The 22,089-nt window shown below is 32.2% G+C and overlaps 2 protein-coding genes across 3 annotated transcripts; both read right to left on the bottom strand.

The window, feature by feature from the left end:
* Positions 1-2,020: 2,020 nt before the first annotated feature.
* LOC126653844 (ubiquitin-like domain-containing protein CIP73) lies at positions 2,021-13,142 on the bottom strand. Its single transcript, XM_050347817.2, has 16 exons — positions 12,933-13,142; positions 10,565-10,708; positions 9,666-9,783; positions 8,814-8,894; positions 7,584-7,693; positions 7,424-7,498; positions 6,884-7,036; positions 6,720-6,789; positions 6,428-6,603; positions 5,995-6,159; positions 5,830-5,901; positions 5,601-5,730; positions 5,087-5,506; positions 3,558-3,949; positions 2,890-2,967; positions 2,021-2,363 (listed from the first exon to the last, which is right to left on the bottom strand). The coding sequence occupies exons 2-16, from the start codon at positions 10,685-10,687 to the stop codon at positions 2,355-2,357; spliced, it is 2,172 nt and encodes a 723-aa protein (XP_050203774.1). The 5' UTR covers positions 10,688-10,708; positions 12,933-13,142; the 3' UTR covers positions 2,021-2,354.
* Positions 13,143-17,226: 4,084 nt separating this feature from the next.
* On the bottom strand, positions 17,227-18,951 carry LOC126664673 (uncharacterized). 2 transcript variants are annotated; one of them, XM_050357179.2, is made up of 5 exons: positions 18,697-18,951; positions 18,557-18,603; positions 18,347-18,437; positions 17,703-17,770; positions 17,227-17,591 (listed from the first exon to the last, which is right to left on the bottom strand). In XM_050357179.2, the coding sequence occupies exons 1-5, from the start codon at positions 18,764-18,766 to the stop codon at positions 17,406-17,408; spliced, it is 462 nt and encodes a 153-aa protein (XP_050213136.1). In that variant the 5' UTR covers positions 18,767-18,951; the 3' UTR covers positions 17,227-17,405. The 2 variants fall into 2 exon arrangements, with proteins under 2 accessions (XP_050213136.1, XP_050213135.1); XM_050357178.2 differs by having other exon boundaries at positions 18,542-18,603; positions 18,697-18,939.
* Between the last annotated feature and the right edge of the window lie 3,138 nt (positions 18,952-22,089).

The raw sequence follows: 22,089 nt of genomic DNA, 5'->3' as shown, positions 1-22,089 counted from the left end.
AAAAATAAATATCTTTTACATAAAAAAATTACGTTAATTTTTTAAATTTTTTTTTCTGGATCTTAAGCGAGGAGGAGGAGGAAATCCTCCTCCTTGCATGAGAAGAGCAGCTACTGCTCCTCTTCTCAAGGAGGATCAGCAGCTCCTCGGAGTTGCTGCTCCTCGCTTGAGAAGCAGATTTGCTCCTCATTTTTTCGAGTAGTCAGGCACTACTCCTTGGAAAAACGAGGAGCAGCTGCTTCTCGGCTGACTCAGGCGAGGAGCGGAGCAACAAGCAGTAACTCCTCTTCTCAGGCGAGGAGGAGGAGTGCTCCTCTTCTCAGGCAAGGATGAGGATTCCTCCTCCTCCCCGCCTGACATCCCGAAAAAATTAAATATTTTTTTTTTGTAAAAAAATTTATCAGGTTTTGGTAACAGATTCGTAAATCGAAAGAGTACAATTAAATATGTATTTGAATATTTTTAAAGTCAAAGAATTTGTTTGTATTTGAAATCAAATAGAAAAAAGTATAATGTAACCCTTCTATTTAATTTTTAATGTTTTCATCTTTTAATTAAATTGTCAAAAAATTAATTTTGAGGTACAGTTGAAAACGAAAAAATCGAAAATAGGATACAAATGAAGTTTTTGTAAGGTAAGGGTATAAACGAAAAAAAAAATGTTATAAGGTGGGTTTTTTTAAAGTAATTAAGCCTTTTTTTAATATATTTTAAATGATGAGAAATACTTTATGGCTGTATTTTTTTTCCGTATTTTTTGTATGAATCAAATACTCAATTTTGGGAAATTTTCTAAGACGCCTCTTTTTAAACTTTAATTACAGCGGTACGGTACCCACCTTTTAAAAAGAATTGCATCACATATCTTTTTATTTCCAAATTATCTTTTTAATTTTAAAAATGCTTTTTATTTTTGTAGGTGTTTTTATGTAGTTACAGAATATTTATAGTGCATTTTATGGTGTATTCATAATATTTATATAGTATACTTATGATATATTTACAGTGAGTAAATTCTGGGTAAAAAAATATATTTTTATAAAAAAAATTACGGAACTGAGTAACGAATGCAATTATCAATTAATGACCCAAAATTTTATAATAACTTTCTGAAAATAAGATAGTTTGAAGATAATCTCCCCAGTTTATTGCAATCTCAAAAGCAGTATATAATAAATAAAACTGGAAAATGCTGTATTACTGTTTCACATCTTAGCTTGCGTGTACGAATGTGTTTGCTCTTCCCGTTTGTTCACAGGGCATTTTTATATAGCTTTGCATAAAGGAATTCTTCTGTAGCAACTAGCAAGCAGTGACTTCTACAATCCTGATGAGAACTGAAAATGGGCAAAATGACCCTCTATCTTATCTATTTTTAAAATATATTATGATATTCCTTTTACCGCTACTTAAAATAAATAATTCCACTTTCCTATCCCTTGTTAGATTACTTTATTAAAAAAAAGCATCAATGATATGAAGATTTGTTTTTAAGTGGAAAAATAAAAGACCTGCAGAATTGAGCTGAGTTTCATATGTTATGTTTACAGCCAAAATGAGAGCAAGAAAACAGCAATGACTTGAAAGACAAAAAGGTGCAACCTGGAGTTTGATTGCTTTGCAGTCACTCGATGCATTCAGATGCAGTTCAATTCGACTTGCGCCGAAGTAAAATAATACATGTCTTCCGTCTTTTCCTTAATGTTCAAGAGCTAATCACAATCAAGGGAAAACTTCTGATAATTTTCCATGTTGCGAGGAAACAAAAATGCCAAAACATAGTACTCCACAAGTTTCCGTAGATAATTTCTAATAAGAAATATCACTGTTACACTCAATCTAGAATAGTTTTAAAGTAAAACCATGCCAAACTCTACATGCCACATTTATAGAACGTTCACAGCCATTCCCCACAAGCGCTCCCCCCTCTCTAATTATCAAAAAGGATATGAGCAATGTTTGGTTAACTTTAAATTTTACCAAACTCCATGGATTGAGCTCGTATTGACAGAAGTAAACAGGAGAAAGAAGCAATCTTCAATATAATATATGTAAACCTCTAGAAGATAGAATCCAGTCCAAACGCAATGCAAGTGCTAAAAGCCTAGAATGATACAATTTATAGAAGAAAACAATCGTTTCCTCTCAAAGAAAATGCCTATTAACTTATGATATCTCACGCCTTCCTGTTTGCGATGATTTAAAAAATAAATGAAAACCAGTAAACAGAATACACTACATTTGACAATATAAGACAATCTGGTATTCACCTGTAGAACAAATGCATTATCTATAGAGCCCTCTGCCATCATTAATCACAAAAGTATTGTTCAACTTGTTTTCTTCATGTCAACTTACTCTCTCTGCATTCCAAAAGAAAGCGATATTAAAAAATATTAAAGCATGTGAAGCGGAAGAATCATTTCATAAATTAATTGCTTCTGCTGAAACCTAATGACAGCATTTTCAGAATCTGGACATGCGTAAATGAATTATAATTTAACAAATAAATACACACAAGATATAACAAAAGGTTTCTCAATAGTTAGCGCAGCATGCATGTTTGTGATAACTTTTTGTGCCTTCTTCCTAAGACTAAGAGACTCTTGGGAGCTTTCCGAAATTCCAACAAGGTCAAAATCACTTGCAAAATGTCTCATCTGACCCTTCAGATGCCATGTAATAATTGGCATAATTGTTCAAAAGTGGGATGTACAAAATAATCCACGAAAGCAAAGTAATGTATCCCAGTAAGAACTCTCTTGCCAAGACGGGAACTAAAACATAATAGAGTTTATCAAGATTCAAGAACAATATATATTTTAATAATATGTTCAAAGTTTATCCATAAATTTCAACTCACAACAGTTGTAATGAAAACGGAATTACCTTCTGGCGTTTTGAATTTGGAGAGGTAGGTTCAGTATCACTATGGCGACGAGTTGACCCAGCATTAGAGGCTTCAGCCTGCAAAAAAAAATACACCTTTTAGCCTTTATGACTGCTGGCTGTAGAGATGAGCAAATGGTCGATTTGGTTAGGAACCAGCCTATTTAATAAAAACTGAATTAACCAAATTGCTATATTTCTTTAACCGAACCGACTAAATTATTAATTTTAAAACAAATTTAACTGAATTGAATGAAATTTTAAAAATACAAAATTGAACTGACCAAATTCGTCGGTTGATTTGATTAAACCGATAAAATATAAAGAATAAAAATTGAAAATAAACAGAAATTAAAAAATTATATAAAAATTTGGTTAATTCGAACTTTTAAAACTCTTAACCATAACAGAACCGAAATTTTTATTAACAGAACTAACCAAATTAACCAAAAAAGATCAGTTAAACTAGTTAATTCAGTTTGACCGTTTGTGCACCCCTAGCTGGCTGGAGAGAGTATAAGGCTAACTGCCCAATTTATAACTCCATGCCCTATTAGTTTATACTCATAAAGTCCTAAAATATTAGTTTATAGTCCACAAGATACATCCAGAACTTGTCAAGACAAATGTATCTAGCGAGCGGAAGAGCAGGGGATGCAGCACATTACCTGGGTAGAAGAGTCTTGAACCATTTGATGATCAGAAGCATGTTCAGAATTAGCACGTGCTTCTGCAACTCCACGTTGAGATATGACGGGCATAATTTCACGAAGTAAATTAGACAAAAAAATCCCTTCATCAGTAGGGGCTGATTGTGATTCTGCAGGAGCAGTGAATGCCTCTGTATTGCCAGGGCTTGAACCGGCAGCTGCTCCCTGTAGACCTGCTCCCTCCACATTGATTTCCCCACCTGGCAGGAGATTCCTTAGAAGCTGCAAAATACTGTTTTGTCTCTCGGATTCAGGATTGTTTTGAGTCCCACCAGCAGCCACAATGTTGATATTTATATTGCGAGTACTAGAAGGTCCCTGTTGTCTTAAGTTGGAATTTGGCAATGATCCTAGAAGAATAGAAAGATTAACTGGTCAACTGATAGCAGATGTCCAATTCTGTATCAAATATTAAAATAAGGTATAATGACCGGCTAACATAATATCCCGAATCAGTTTCACATAGAACAATGCAATAACGTCATGTTTAATCTCAAAGCAAAAAATCTCAAAGCGAAAAAGGAAGGGAAATGGATGAGATTGAGGCAGAGAAAGAGGATGCCAAGGAATCCTTCCCAAACAAGTCCCCCAACTCAACTTCAAATATCAGTAAATAAATTAGATAGTGAGAAGAGATAAATACTTGAATACATCAGTAGATTGACAATTTTCTCAATGAAAAAAAGCCTGAAAGAACTTTTAAATGAGAATAAAAACACAAAAACAGACATCATTTTCCTGCCTCTCTATGAAACAGAGACAGAGATAACAACCATATACTTCATACAGAAAATTTTCACAAAGATGGATCTTTCTTAAACTTTCAATGGGATTGTTAATCAGATAGAAATGATAGAGAACTAGAGATCAATGACATTGATCAAATAATTGTTTTTACTTCAAGATAACCATACAGCCCATGCACCTAAAGCATTAACATGAAAACATTATCACAATGCCAAATAGTAAATAGTAAACTATTCTTTTGCTCAATTAGGAGAATCCTATCTCTAACGAGAAATAACTCAGGAGTTAAGCCAATAAAGTTATGATTCATGAAGCAGTAATAAGCATCATCACTTGGCTAAAGCACTAAACATAAATTCTTAACTTTTCATCTCCGGTCAAAGTGGATGCGTGCATAAATGTATGTGTATTGTAACGTTTTCTTAAATATAGCTTTTGTTTGAAGTCATATATTTCGAAGGGAAAAAATTATATTATCTTTTGCTCAATTTGAGCTTCATAAGCATTGAGCAGATAACATGCAGATTATCAATGAGCAACCAGATAAATAAGCAAATTTAGAGACTTAAAATTGACAATTAAAAAGGTCAAAAAGGGAGGAAGAGAGGTAAGAAAAAATAATATAAAAATTTAACATAATAATGAGCTAAAGCCTCCTAAGCTTTTTACCAGAACAGTATATATAACTTCTAAATAAACTGATGGGACCTGGTGGAAAAGCTAACATTCGGGTATATTACCATCTCTTGTGCGCTGTTCAGCATTTGACAGCTGCACAGCAGGTTCAGTAGTTGACTGCAGCTCAGTTTGGACACCAGCAGGATTGTGCTCACCAGGTGCTTGAGATCCCCGCGCACCAGTCACTTGTGAAGCCACGTGTTGGAATCTTCCAACAACAGGATAATATAATCCTATAGAATTACTTGAAGAATCAGAAGGAAGGCGGCTGAATGGACCTGGCATTGTTGCAACCATAGTCCTGATTGGCACAACCCTTACTCCAGACTCTCCAGCAAGAGATGAAATCTCGGTGGCCCTCGATGTTGTTTGATTACCAAGATTTTCACCGCCAGAATCTGTTCCTGGATTTCTCTGCCCTGAAGGCTGCTGAGTATCACCCCGTTCATCACGAGTAATATTTGGTGAAGCCATTGAAGAACCTTTAGCAAGAACTTTGGTTAATAACAAGGTCCATGATTTACATTTAGGAAATCATGCTTACTGATAATCTGACTTAACATATTTGCAGCATACCTCTTCGAATTTGGATATCAATGCGCCTTGGAAGAAACCCAGTACCTATACCATTAACCATACCAGAACCAGTCTGTACAGATCCCGCAGGGATGGCACCAAAGTGAGTTCCTGATTGAAAAGGGAGAGGCTGCATGCACAGATTTTCAGCAGCATTAGAAATATAAGTAAAAGTAGGAAAAAGAAAAAAGCAATTTCAAAGTAAATAAAAAAATGCTGACATTATTACCTGAACCATAAGAGGATTAGGACCAGATGAATTTATGAAAACTGCCGGACCAGCATTAACCACAGCTTCTGACTGTTCCAAATTAACCATAGTGAAACATACACATCAGATTTTTTTTACGATGGAAATAAAACGTCAAAGATGATAAATTTGAGATAATCATACCGGTGCTTGACCTAATCGTAGAGTCATCGTTGTACGTCCAAGTTCAAGCAGAAATGCACCTAGATTATGAAGTTGAACTCCAGTCCTCCAAGCATCAGACTGAGTGCTCAACCGTGTTGCTGCATCAGTAACATTTACCTCATTCTCAAGTTGCCTCGCAAGTTGCTGCCAATAAAAAGAACACATAAGAGGTGATGACAGACACAGCATTTTAACTTCGGGAAGAATTAAAAGGCGGGCATAAGACTTTTAAGGTAAAGATGGCAACTGTATTAAAATGAAGAACCAATAAACTAAAAACAGAATCCAAATTCCTATGGCATTCAAAAACTAAACTTCAATAGCAAACATAATCTAGAATAGGCTACTATTTAACAATAAGTAAGAGCAGAATGAAAATAATGATAACATGAAGGTAACTATTAAAACACACTTGTAAACACTCTGCAAATTGTTCGTTCATGAATTGTCTACTGGACATTATCACTTCGGCCAAGGATGCAGGGGTTGGTAGCCTCTCTTGTACGGTTCCTGATCTTGATGTAGAATTATCTCTTTGCTCAGTCCTCTGCGCGGCATCTCCTTGAATAATATTTTCTCCGCCTGTCTCTGCCATAAATCATGATTCAAAATTACATCAATGAAACAAGCAACCAGTATTAAAGAAGCAACTAATACACATCAAGTTACACTGTTACAAATTATGTATTAAGAATTAAACTGACCAATAGCAATGACTTCGCGTCTCATATGATTCAGGTACTGTGACAAAGTTGTCAAGGAATCAAGAATGACCTGCAATGACCATGATTATGATATTTAACCTTTGAAACCTGAAAAATAAACAAGAGCCAGAATCCCATTTCAAGGAGCAAAATATATAACTTACAGGTGGATGTAGAGACCCCAAAGAAACTGCCGTTGGAAGGCCAAAAGCACTTTGTGATCCATCAGACTGAACCCTGCTGCCAGCTTGTTCAGTTTGTACTTGGGCCACTTCTGGTGTACCACCAGCACCTGTTGATCTATGTTGGGCACGCTCCTACCATATCCAATTTCCAACGCCACCACAAAGAATAAGTCAATATGTTTCAAGATTTAGATAGACTCTAAAAAGTGACATTATTAATTCGGCAAGGAACGCCCTAAGAGTGTGTATATGTATAATCACCAAATTTATCTACCATATCTAAGGAAGCATCAAATCTCAACACATTATCTAACATCCTCAAGTGTAAAGGACATATAAGTCTGATGTTTTTCTTAATGTATCTATTTTTCATTGTGTGCATGCCAAGAGAGAAGGGAAGATGGTAAACATATGGGGGCTATAATAAAATAATTCCTCTTTGCCATGCCAAAAGTAAGCTGTACAAGATGACTAGACAACATACTGCTAATAGCTTCTGGAATTCAAGTTGAGATTTACCCTTAAGAGATCAATGCCTTCGCTGCCACTTCCAAAATTTGAAAATCCAAAAGAACCGAGAACAGCAGAAACAATCTGATCCACATACAAGGATAAATTACGACCTTTTTAAACTCTGCAAATCTAAAACACTCAGTTCAACATCCAGTTGTCGCCTCACCCTACTGATTTCTGGCGGAACATTATCTCCATGGTCAGGCATGCTGAAAGTTTCTATAACAACACTAGGGGCCACATGACCGCGGCTTGCATTTGAAGCAGGATCACTTGCTGCAGCATCAGTAAGCATTTGTTAACCTTCCCGATTTTTGTGTGAGTGCATAAACATCAAGCATGATATGGATAAACTTAAAAATGGAAAATCCAGAATGTTCACAATCAGATGCAGCCATGAGATTAAGATGAAGTACAAAGTTATAGGAGATTCCTAGGTCCCGTAGATGGCAAAGAAACTCAGCTAGTACGCAACATTACTGCATAATGATTTGTTAGATCCACCATCACTGCAGTATATTCATCCCGCATGAACTAATAGATCCTTCATTGATGTTTTTTATCAGTTAAACAAGTAAATTGAAGCATACAAAGGAAACTAGATTTGAGAATAACACCATGCCATCTCAAAAAATCACATTACTTAAAAGGAAGGTAAAAATTTCATCAGGAAGTGTTATAATCATGCATGAAAAGAAACAAAACTAAAATTACTCCGTGAAGTTGTTAATTGAGGTGTTCAATGTCATAGCAAAATCTAATTTCAGATTTCTTAACATTGTAAATAAAAAAAAATAGTACTTTTTAGTTTGAAATTTGAGGTTTCAACAAGGAATTCCTATTTGACATTGCTGATATAAGCCACCAAGGTTTCTTTCTGCGATCTTAAATACCAACACAGCCTTTTTTTTCTTTTTTGGCTTATTATAATGCAGATGTGGATACTTAATTTTGTTTCACAGACAATATTGCCAACACCACTGCCTATCCTAACTGCTCTTATTCTTCTTGTATTTTTTTTCTTAAGAGCAAATTTAAACTTTTTTCTTCATTTCTTTCAAATTTTGTTAAGAAAAATTAACAACCACATTGATCCAAACACACTTTCAAATCCCAAATGAACCCTAATCCACCAAAAGCACACAAAGAAGGTTGAACTCAAATTTTCTGAGTGTAAAAAGGATGGAACAGTTGTTGCTAGTGAAATTGGATATACCTCCCAGAATACTCAAATCATAGACCTGCTAGTACCTAGTTAAGAAGCTGCAAACTTCAGGCTACAATATTTAAACACTACCCTGCCCCTCAGAGACACATACTAAATCAAACACATGATTTGTAAATAAATAGTATAATTCCAAGAAGCAGAGATAAACAGATATAGAGCGAAGCAAACCTGAATGGTTGGGTAAGCCATCGGATGATGCAATTGCAGGTTGCCTGACCACCAGATGTAAGGTGTGCCCATCTTCAACATCTAAACCATATTTAAGTATGACAATGAGGATGCTAGAGACAGTAGAATATGAGTTAAGCTTGAGATGTGCAACAGAAATTATGCTGCAATATAGAGCGAAGGCCTGAACACGTCCAAATTCTTACTCCTGAACAGCCTAGTTTTGTAGACTTTTTTCAGTAAAAGGTAAAAAAATTGATATATATTTTGATTAGAAACCTTTAATCACAATTAAAGGTGTCTACTAGAAAGAAAATGCACTTTAACATGAACCATTTGTTGAACAAGAAAGACACATGACATAACTTGCCTCAAAGACTAGTTCGATAGAGGCAGGATTATGTATATCAGTATATGCAACATATATCAAAATATCAAAATGGATGATAAAGTTTCTACTCAGAACACAAATTATCTTAAAAACAAATCTTTACCAATAAAACCTACATGTATGTCCATAACAGCTAGCACAAAGCCAAGAACGACATAAAAAATTAACATCACATATCAGTTGACCTCCTCGTGGTCTTTCTTTCCTTTATATCTCCGCATTCATAGTTTCAACCAGAAAATGCTCTGGGAAAAAATCTGTTTTAAGTCGCAGTACACAACATGATGATCAGAAACAATACAAGGAATAAAATTTTAAAGAAAAAGTTCAAAATATATAATATATGTCCAAAGAGATGAAAAATATGAGAGAAAAAACTTGCTCACACACACACAAAGCCTTTCAATCCTACTTGATATCATAAGGAAAGATCTCAAAAAATTGAGCACTTTAAAGGATACGATAAGCAGAGAGCAGTTGATCATCCTTTAAGACTTTTCCGCGGCATATTAGACGTTGTTGCTCTGATAACACACCAGTGACAGAGGCAACCTGTTCTTTTAAAGCAGGAACAGGCATCTGCAGGAAGTTTATACCAAGAGAAGAATAGGTATGAAAGTTAATGCATTAACGACAAGGGTTGAACTTTGACATATAAATTCTTAACTATACATGCTGACTTGCAAAAGTAATAAAAGAAATGATCATATCGCAAACAAGAATATAGCTTGAATAAATAGATCTGTCATTATTTACTATTGCTCTAATAAGTTGCTCGAGATACATTCTTCACTATTTTTTACCAACATTTTAAGCTAAGACCTAGCTGAAAAGAAGGGAAGCAAGAGATGAAGGGAATTGGAAAGAAGCATTTCTCCATGCTTGACGACAGAATTCAATTGGGTTTTCAAATTACAAGCTTTTTAGGAACTATCTTATTATCTTTTTTTAATCAAGGAGGTTTTGGATGGTTTTTTCTTAGATTGGATCTCATAAGAGTGTCCTCAAGTACTGCTCAACAGCATTCAAGGGCATTTTGTCTTTCTCTATTATTTGGTTATGCTGCATCTTTTATTCTTTGTTTATAATAAGAGAAGACCTGCCGTTGCAAGTAGTAAAACTCCATAGCCTTGGGAAAGAAAAAATACAGCATCTAGAGGTCATAAACTCTCCCAGCCATTATCGAGAAAGAGTTCATGGCTGTCAAAATTCTCTACTTCCTCCATTGGCAAGCTTTTTTCTTTTAATGCAGTCTATTTAATAGTGATCCTCCTTTCCGGTTCAAATACTAGCTATAAGATGTAATTTTGGTTCATGAGAAAGTGTAAAGAATTGACAAAGGGAACATCAGGGGAGTCACCTGTTTATCCACCCTTAAAGTATAGGTTTGTGAGTCCAAAGTTTTTAATTTTATTTCAATAGTCGTCTCTGAACCTTCAGCCAGATCTGCCCCAGAAATTTTCTGAGCGCCGTCACTATCCATTCTCCTTTAAATGATAACTGACTGCATAGTAAGATAAAAAGGCAGTAATTACTTTTAATTTCAGGGGGTCGTGCCAGGGTGGAGACAAAAAACTTGTCAAGCCAAACATATCTAATTTGGTAAATGATTAAAAATAATAAGATAATAAGATGTATAGCACTGAAATATAAAGGGGAAATGTTTCGAAACAAAAGGTAAGTTATAAGAATATTGCTTAAAGATATGAAAGGGAAATAAAAATTAGATATGAAGGGAAATAAATACGTACTTCCTCTTCTCGCATAATATGATTAATGTAAGAAATTCAATTAAGATTTAAGTTCTACAAGAATATATCGACTTATATGTCAAAAAAATATTGTATGATCCATAAATGTCTTGGAAACAAATACTCGCATGAGGTAGCAGTCGATAAGCACTCTAAACAACTAAACCAACCGCAAGAAAGTAATTAAACTAAAAGAAACCTACCTAATAAGGTTTCACTAAATTACAAAATAATTTATACGACTTCCTAGAAAGGCAAATGCATCCTGCTGTAATATATAGATGTGTCTTGTGGAATAGATTAACTATCAGAGTTAAAATGAGGGCATAATTAAATTCTTTTCTTTGTCAAGAAACAAAAGTGCATCAAACCAAACAAAAAAGGTTATGCAATTTACTATGTTGCACTCTTAAGATACTATTGTTCAAGTTGTAAAGATAAATAGACAGAATTAGTAAGAGACGAGGATGAAAAAGTTGCCATAGATTACAAAGTGTTGGCTGCGAGAATGAATTCGTCAAACAGTACCCTAATCCAACATGGTCTCACATGCTGGCTAACTAACAATATGTAACAATTTTTTAACTTCCTAAAAATGACACATGCTGATAACATTTCAAAAGCATCGGCGTGCATATTGCCTGCATATTGATTCTAAAATTGGCCACTGCTAACAGATACAATATGCTATGAAGCTGACACAGCTTTTTCACAATCAATATAGATGATTTGGCCAATCTATTTAAAATGAGCATCTTTAAAGGGCATTTTCCAGCAGATATAGGATAGCTTCTGTACGCAAAACCATACCACAAACAAACACATCCACTCACTTCCCATACCTCATAACTCAAAATACATCATCTAATTTTAACTTCAACAAGATTCTCACTTATCTTCAATTCTAAAGCATGCAGATTGAGGAATCAGCTGAATAAGGTAAAAATGCTGATATTTGGCAGTGACTACCCAATAACTAACTTATATAGCATATTTTTGTTCAACAAGGTCTTGGAAGAATTAATACCATATGTCAATTAAATTCTCAATTAACAACAATATTGTATCTTTTTACTTCAGCAATCAACAAGTAATTGGCAGCTGCAATCACTGTAATTTATATGTGATGATCAATCTTATAAAATCGCAATCATAACTCAAGGAGGCACAAACAAACAAGAGTTATAAATTCATTAGGCGGAAAGTACTAAATGTGTGAGTATAAATAACCACCAGACGACGATTATCCAAAATTCTGCAGCTTGGTATCATTACTAATTGCCAATGAAAACAAATAACTTCCATTTTCCTGTAGTGGCAATAGTAAGTGTCAACAGATTTGTTCCGCTCTCTAGTCTCCTAATGTTAACTCCTCTATCCAACACATATGAGGTTAAGTTCCCACGCATACATAAATTTCTCTCATGAACTAAAATCCCAACAGCTCTACATAATAAGCTTACAACTCCATTATTCTCCTTCTTTGGATACTCCAGTAAAAGAGTCTAGCAATGACTTGGGGACTTTCACATCAAAAGAATGAACACAAAACTGCAATTTGCTCCACACAGCAAAAATCAACTAAATTATGTAGAATGCAACATTAGAATTTTACTAGACACATGAAGTGATACTGTAGACTTAGAAGACTAGCTACCTACATACAGGTGATAAAAACAGAAAGAAGTAAAAATTCAACTACACAATGATTACCCAAAAAACAACAACTTTTCACAATTTACTATCAAGAAAAACAGAAAAACAATGATACAGAAGTTCTTAATTGTATGAAACCTTTTCCATAAAAACTCTAGGGCATACAAGAAATCACAATCAAACTATTTAAAACAAGCCAGAGCCTTTGAACAATATAACCTAAACAATCATCAATATCACATAAAACAAAATACCAAAAAGTTGCAAAATTCAGTGCGAATTGAGAGAATCGGAAGAACATTAGGCATAAAAAAGAATTACCTGAAATCAAGAAATACAAATGTAAAAACAGTAAAAATTGAATAGGAGAGAAGAGAGAGAGAGAAGCAAGGTATTTGATGGTGAAGTAGAGAAATTTTGACTGTGCTGTGAATTTTGATCTCTATCTCTCTCTCTCTATCTCTGGGTGACAAACGGACCTGACTCCTGATTTGTGTATACCACTGCTTTTTTCAAAGTAAGACGACGAGGAGGAGGCAAATGTCAAATTTCTGCTTTTTTTTAACATTTTCAATTTATATTTTATAAAAAATAAAATATTTTAATTTTAATTATTGCATCAAAAAATTCTATTTCTTTTGGTTTAAAATATTTAATTTTTAATTGTATGACGATTAATTGAACATCTATCTAAATAGCAAAATAATTTTTTTTTCAATTTATATAATATTATTGATACATATTAAAATCAGGTGATTCCCGTATTAACGTTACGCTGGTTGTGATGTCGAAATTATATCACGTGGCGTTGTGTGGTATAAATATATGACAACATACGCGAACGAGGCCGCACATATTCCGACAAGTGTTTCTTATTTCTTGTCAAGTCATCGAGAATGATCCTATATAATTTTTTACCTTTTATGATCATAACTAATATTAATTCGGTTTAATAAAAATAATGAATTTTTAAAGTAAAAATGATATGTTATTAAATGTTGATTAAAAAATTAATAACAATATTGAAATTTGTCAATTGAACCTATTTGTGGATATTAAACTCCCTAGGTCACTGAGTTATTTCAAAATTACAGAAAGGGTACTAAGTTTCAAATCGTTAAAAAATGGTCACTAAGTTATAAAATTATTTCACGAAATGTCACTCGAGGCAAAACGCACCAAACGTTTTGCGTTTTATCCTACGTGGCATCCATAATTACAAAAAGATATATAATTCAGTATCATTTTTTAACAAAATAGTATAATTCAGTATCCGTTTTGTAATTTGCGATAAATTTAATGATCTTCTTTTAAGACAGTGACTTTCTTGAGAAATAATTCGATAACTTAGTGACTAGTTTTTAACGATTTGAAATTTAATACCCTTTTTGTAATATTGGAATAACTCAGTGACCCAGAGAGTTTAATATCCCCCATTTGTCAATCAATAGATTTTCATTCAGCATTTGGTGAATACTATTTACTAATTATAGAGCGTATAATAATTAATCGTTTAACAAATAGTTGGGAGTGTCTCATAAAAAAGTTTTAATGGCATTGATTTTTATTATAACATAATTAAAATTGTATAATTATTGTTATAAATTAAAAAAATACGATGATGAAAGTGTTTTTAATGGTGAAACAAAAGAAGTTTTTTTTTTTAAATAATGTTTTAATTCGTAGCAACAAATTTCAAATAATGAGCTAAACCGAGTATCATTTTCTTTTTCTCGGTTCTTTTTATTCATGAATTCACGCTTTCAATGAAAAAAAATTAAATAAAAAATAAACCTTATGTAATACTCATTAACTTTTTTAATTAAAAAAAAACTTAAATTTGCTTAGATCCAAATGTATTGATGGAACAATTTTTACTATATATAGAGTATTGTGACATAAAATAGACCCAGCTATATTTAGATAAATAATCTATAAATGGAATGAAATCAACAAATAGTAGCATTATTTTCCACAAAAAAAAAACGTATAGTAGAATTATATTCTGTCTCATGAATGCTATCAAAGTTTCAAGTGAATCGGGACATTTCTTTACAGTTTTGTTTCCATTTTAATTATGATTTCAGTTTGCGTAGATTTGTTTTTTAATAAACTAAAATGAATTTATCGTCAACAAAAAACTAAAATGAATAAATGTAGTAATTTCATTCAAAATTAATGAGATCTTTAAAATTTATAAATAAATATAAATAAAATTATTTAAATTCATTTAAAAAGATTTATAGAGTATAAGTTTTTGAATAATTATTGATAGATACCAAATCCTGTCATAATTACGGTGGATATGAGTCGCACGAGATACACCTCCAAGAGAATATCAGCTCTCGTCCAAAGGGTAAGAGTCAAACAATATCGGCGGTAGATCAAAAGAAGAATCATTCGAATTTTCAGGATGAGCCAGAATTCTTGAAAACTAGGATAAAACGCGTTGCATGAGGGATTCGTCCAAAAATCGAATCTACGGAAGATCTTTCCTATTCGGACAGAAACTCCAATTTACGAATATAAACTTATTCATGAAAATATTTCTGAATAAGACTTTTACTTCAATAAGGGATCTCTTTCCTATTCAATCTCAAACTCTACTAAATAAGAATCACTTTCCTATTCGAACTCTACTAGACATTCATTCAACTACGGCTTAATATATTATTTAACCTCTAAATTTTATTACTTTATTCCATGCGACCTCTAAACTAATTTTTTGTTCCATTGGACCTCTAAACTATTTTTTTGGTCTATTTAACCCCTAAAATTTACCATTTTATTCCTTGTGATCTCTGAACTAATTTCGTATTCCATTAGACCTTTTAACTATTTTTTATTCAATTTAACCCTTAAACTATACTATTTGTTTTATTTAACCCCTTAACTATTTTTTTTGCCTATTGCACATTTAAACTTTTAATTTTTACCCGTTTAACCTCCTCAAAAATAAAACTATTTAATTTTCAACCATATTATGTCTAGAATAAATGCTTAAAAGTATATAAATTAATTTATATACAATGACATGATTTTTTTAATAATATTTTCGTAAATTGTTGACGACAATATAAATTAGAAATAAAAGGGTAGAAATAAATAAAAAATATTTAAAGTTGATCAAATAATTAAATGATATTACTTCTCGAACATGCAAATGTTTTTTTACATTTTAACAATGATAAAAGGAGTTTGTCTCTTTTGGTTTACGATATTTATAAATACATAAATTTATTATATTTTCATAATATTAAATGAATGTTTAATTATTAAAAGAAATATAAATTTTAGTGTGTTTCGTAAATTTAACTCAAATTTATAATTTTAGAAATTTTAAGATACCAACTTTTAATTTTTTACAATTTTAAACTTTTCAAATCAATTACGAATTTTTTAAGTTTGTGTTAGATTTTGAATGTTTAAGTGGAAGCTTGTGGATATGAATGTTGTTTTTTTTAATCAAATGTTGTTTTTGATATTATTTTTTTTTACCTTTCATGGTGGTGGAGCAATACTAAAATTTTGTCATTTAGCGACGGAAATGACCAAAATCCGTCGCTAATATGTTTAGCAACAGATTACCGACAAATTAAATCTGTCGCTAAATTCTTCGTCGCTAAATAATTTAACGACAGAATTTTAAAAATTTGTGATGGAGTTTAGCGACGGATTTGAATTCGTCACTAATTTTTTAAAATTTAAAAAAAATAAAAAAATAATTTTTTAATTAAATCGTAAATCGAATTATATTATTTAATCTTTCGCCACCGTCATCCATCCACCCGCGATAGGTCACCCAGCGTCACTACCCTATGATTTTCGCAAACTTTCCAGTAGGTCACTCATCCCCTCCATTGCTCCCCTTCAATCCTCTTTAACCCTGAAATTTCCCCACGCATAACTCCATCTTAACCAACTAAAATTCTTATTTTGTATCTATATATATTATATTTAAATATAATTAAAAAGAAAAAATATTTACTCTTGCGTACTAAAATAATTATTTTTTTCATAATAAATAGATTTTTTTCAAAAATATTTGTAATAAACTTTTTTATTTTTCTTTTTAACTAATTATTTTTTAAAATAAAAAAATTAATATTTTTTTAAATTAATATTTGTTTAAATTTAATATATTTTAGTAAAATCCGTCGCTAAAAACATTTAGCGACGGATTTATCCGTTGCTAAAACACAGTTTTCTAGTAGTGGAGGTAGAGGACCGGCGGCGGTGGTGAGGTAGAGCCGCCAGTGGCGGTGAGGTAGAGGAATGATGGTGGTGGTGAGGTAGAGAAGATATGTTTCTAAGTAGGGTTTATTTGTTAATTAGAATAACTAGATTTAATTCGAATTTTAATTAAATTTAATTAGTATTAAATTAGGATTAATTATTTATAATTAGGTAATTCATTCTCCTTTTTTGTGTCAGAAGGGTGAATTTGATTCGGTTTTGTTAAGTTGCAGGTTGAATTGATCCGGTTTTTTTAATTTGTGGGCTCGTTTGACCCAAACTCTTCTAAAATGATTCATTTGATATTTCGTGACAAGTTGAGGGGGTGAATTGATTCTTTGTTCGCCAAAGCAACTACCGAACTCCAAAAAAAAAAAGCTTAGTAATCAACCATCAAAATTAGAGATTATGGAAATAAAATAAAGTATGTACAAAAAAACCTGCAGCATTTCTGTAATGCTGTTCAACTTTTTGTTGATCTCATTTCTTATTCTCCTAAAATAATAAAAAGAATTCCCCCGTCTCTCTATAGCTATTATAGCTTCCTTGTCTCCAACTTTAGTTATGTATTGGTGGCTTTCTTCTTGCCGGAGAGTAATCCATAATATCCACAAAGCTACCATCATGATCACTCACCTTCTGTTGCTCACCATTTGATGCTGAATTTATTTTTAATTTCTCTTCTTCTTCATGAATTCCTTTGCTCTTTGGCTTAGCTTTAATATTTCTTCCATTTTCCCCATTCTGTAAGTAAATCACAAAATTAATTGATTAATTAATTTGAACAAATTACAGCTTTTCAGTAATTTTCTGTCTTTTGTTTTTAAAAAATGTAGTAATTTATAAGTAACCAACCTTCGAGGAATCAGTGGAAGTAGAAGTAGAAGAAGAGGCAGTCAGAGTAGTAAGTTTTCTATTAATTCCTGCAACCATAGATATCAAAAACCACTTCAGTTTCTTGATTCTTATATTTGAACTTCAAAAGCGAACCAAAAACAAAGTCCCAATTTTTTTTAACTATCTATTAAAACCGGGGGCGGAACTACGAGTGAATTCAGAGGTAGATAAAGGTTAATTCCGGGTTGCTTAAAGGTAAAAAATTAAGCTAAAAATTAAGCCTGAGTTAAAAAAAATTATGGATCCGCTAGTGATTAAAAACTTGTTAAGAATGGTAATAAGGATCAGTTTCTTTGGGAACAAATTTTTTTTCTTGCTGGTATTACATGCATGAAATACAACAACTATTCTAATAGTTTCATTTTGAACTTTTTTTATTTTAACTGTTGGATCAGTTCCTAACTTTCTCTAACAACCAAACATGGTCCAGAAACATTAATTAATCTAGTAATTAGACAATCATCCTAGCTAACTGGATCAAAAACTATATTAATGGTGCTTAGGTTTATGGTGTCTAGGTCCATAGTAATCTTCATGTAACCAATGGTGATGAGGTTTCTTGGAAATTCTAGAAACTGATAAGCTTTTTGTCTTCAAGCTACCTGTACTACAATGTCCGTCTTTGCAGATCGTAACTTCTCCACTAATAACACCACTGTTTCTTTTTATTAACGAGTTCTTCTCTTCCACATCCTGCATAGATAGAAAACAAGCACCATATTCCATCAATATTTCAAGAACAAGAAAAAATGAAATTAGTATAAAGAAATTCAAGAAAGTATATATATAATACGAACGTTATTGAGTGGTACTTCTTTCTGATGATCAACTTGCATAAATCCCTTTTCGAATCGAATCCCTATACAAAAAGATCAAAACATACATATCAGAACCCGAAACGGTTTTTTTTTTTTTTTTGCATGTTCTTGAAATGTATAAATTTATAGCATACCTTTAACTTGGTGAAGGAGAAGAAGAAGAATGGAGAAAAAGATTATAGAAACTACTAAAGAAGGCTTCATTTGAAGAAAAGATTTTACAAAGGTACTCTAATATGTTTCTATTTTTTTTATGCTTCTGACTGTAACTCTCTTGAAAAATTTGAATCTTGAGGAGATTGAGATTGTGAATATGAATGTATTAGAATGAGGTGATGACCCTTATAAATATAAGAATAAGAGTAGGGTTTATAGGGCCCACTCTCAGCCAACATGAACTTTAAGAAGAGGGGGATTTGCTTCCACTTTCTTGTGTTTCTCCTTTGTCTTTCTAATTTTGTCCATAAGAAATGACTAATCATTCATTCATTAGGGTTTCCTTATTATTCAATAATGGAAAAAGAGTTCTGTGGGTCTTTGCTAATTTAATGAATAGATTGCAGTTCAAAAAAGGCTATCATGAGATTTCTAATTGAAAAACATACAGAAATATTTTTAGCTAGTTACTCCATTTGCTTCTCTTTTTGTACTTCTTATCAAAAGCAACTTTAGAAGTTGAGAGAGATCGAGCAATGTCTAGTTTGTCTGATTCAACATTATATAAGAGATACTAGGTCTTGGGTTTGGGTTTGGATTAGACAATTGATATGAAACCTATCAAAGTTTTATTGGTTATATGCATTCATGTACCATCAACCTTTTGGATTTTGTATGTCTCTTCTCTTGACTAATTGCCATTTTTGGCTTAAAAGACTAAGCATATCATATATATGGCTACAATTATATATATATATATATATATATATATATAGGGTCTTTACCTTCTTACTGATTAATCAAATTCAGACTGCTATTAGATAAATTTATGTTGTTACTCTTATGATATAGCATGTGAATTTTGGTGGGGCAGATTGTAAAAGGAGAGATGGGACTCCTTGACAAATCAAATCTTATATATATGGAACCAAAATAATAAATGGACGGGTGCTTCTAACCATAAATTTTATTAATTTTATTTAGCGTTATTTAATTTTTTACTTTTAATTGTCTCATATCGTCTTTCTTCTTTATGTTACTGATTGTTTTCTCCCTTTTGTCGTCTTTTTTTTAATTCCCATTTTATTATATGCATTGATATATATATCAGTATAGTGAAAACCAAATTGGTGTGTGGTTGCCAATATTTAGTTTAACCGCTAGTTGATCACTGGTTGAGTAAAATGAAAAAAAGATTAAATTGGATATAGTTTTATGGTTCATGGCGCAACTTGCATTCAATCATCAGTTTAATCCGGTCCAATCTGATTGGACCAAATTTTTGATTGTTTATATCACTTTCGGACCGTACAAGTGTCCGTCATAGGTTCAATCAATTGAATTACTTGCCGGTTCGATCCGGTTCTTTAATCATTGATATGCATATAGTTTCTCCAATAAATTCTCAATTGCCCCTTTTGTTTTCTTGTCAACTTTTTACTTTACAAAAACATGAAGATGTAATTAACCTAGTAATTTTTCTCATATTATCTTGATCACATTATACGTTCAAAACATTGCATGGATCATAACTATGTTAAAGTTATATATGTACAAGCACCACATTCAGATCCATTACTTTTAAAGTTTTTTTTTTCTTTTTTCTTTTTAGAATAATTGTATTTAAGTTCATCTCAAGTATAAAATCAATATTAAATTTACTATAAATGGTTTTGAGAAGAAAATGAAGCAAAAAAAACAAAACAAGTAGTAGAAGAGGGAGTTGTGGCATTAAATGAGAAGGAGGAATAGGATGCCGCCACATCAGCAAAATGATTGAGAGAAAAGTGGGACCATAGGGGAACAAGAAGAGTAAATATGATGTTGATGACAAACAACGTTGAAGGTCACTCCATGACGGAGTGTAATGTATTGCCATTTGCTTATTTTTTTCTGTCGCCCAATTGTCTTATTGGTCGGCTATTCCACGTGGACGTCTACATCTTTGGTCCTACTTTAACCTCAGATGACATGTATACTGCGCCACGTCGGCCACCGCCTGTGAACTATAGTTAGGGTTGTGAAATGTTCGTGTATAACTAAATTAATTTATTTTACTGAAATAAAATAAAATTTAAACTTAGTTTATTTTTGTTTAGATTTGATTTTTAATTTAAATTTTTAAGCTAATCAAATCATAATATATAATTTTTTAGGAGTTAAAAATACTTTTATAATTTTTTATAGTATTTAAATGTTAAACTTTTTTATAAATTTGTATATAATGAGCAATTAATAATAAATCATTGTTTTATTGTTTAAAAGTTATTTAGTTATTGGAAAAATGGGATAACCAGACCAGCTAAAATTACTGTTGGATAGTTTGTATATAAACTATTTTGATAGTTCAATTATAATTAGGCACTTGGACCTTTAGTGCATCTTGTGCTTTGATTTGGCATATAAACGTTGTTTATTTATTTTTAATCTCTTTTTATAACAGTTATTTGTTTGAAATAAATAACTGTCATAGTTAAAAGTTACGATCAAACAACGTAACCTTTTATGATAAAAGATAACTTTTGATAATGCCTCTTCATTGTCTATAAGAAGCAAACGCTTTTGTGCAAATTTAATTACTGAAAATAATCGCTTCACATATTCGTTGAGAGAGTTTTGTGCTTTGTTGTATCCTGGGGTAAATTGCTTCACATTGGGCAATATTACACTCAAGATAGTGCAAATCTTGTACGCCTCAAAGCTATTTCGTATTATTTTTCTAACAATTTGAGTGTAATATTCAATGGAGGCGGATTCAAGTGCTGCTATCAAACTATTCAACAATCAAGATGTGAAATTGAGTCGTTTTGATGGAACGAATTTTACAAGATGGAAAGATAAGATGGTGTTTCTATTGACTGCTTTGAAGATTTTTTATGTTCTGGATCCTGAATTGAAATCAATGCCAGAATCAAAGGAAGATGACACTGCAGAAATTAAGGCAGAAAGGAAAAAGCGTGAAGAGGATGAATTGGTTTGTCGTGGTCATATTTTAAATTCTCTTACGGACAGATTATATGATCTGTATTCAACTTTGAAATCACCAAAAGAAATATGGGCTGCAATGGAAACTAATTATCAACATGAGAAGAAAGGTACAGATAAATTTCTTGCTCTTAACTATTTTGAATTTAAGATGTTTGACAACATGCCCATCATTGATCAAGTACATGAACTTCAGATTTTAGTTTCCAGATTGAGGGATTTAGACATTAAAATTTCCGATTCTCTTCAAGTGGGTGCTATATTGTCTAAACTCCCTCCATCGTGGAATGAATTTCGAAAGAAAATTTTACATTCTCCGGAAAGTTTCACAATTGAAAGGTTTCAAACACATCTTCAAATTGAAAGTGAAAATCGTATTCGTGATG

This window comes from Mercurialis annua, linkage group LG1-X (genome assembly GCF_937616625.2).
Source record: "Mercurialis annua linkage group LG1-X, ddMerAnnu1.2, whole genome shotgun sequence".
Taxonomy (NCBI): domain Eukaryota; kingdom Viridiplantae; phylum Streptophyta; class Magnoliopsida; order Malpighiales; family Euphorbiaceae; genus Mercurialis; species Mercurialis annua.
The sequence above is the reverse complement of the archived record's forward strand: the minus strand, read 5'-3'. Positions and strand labels throughout refer to the sequence as shown.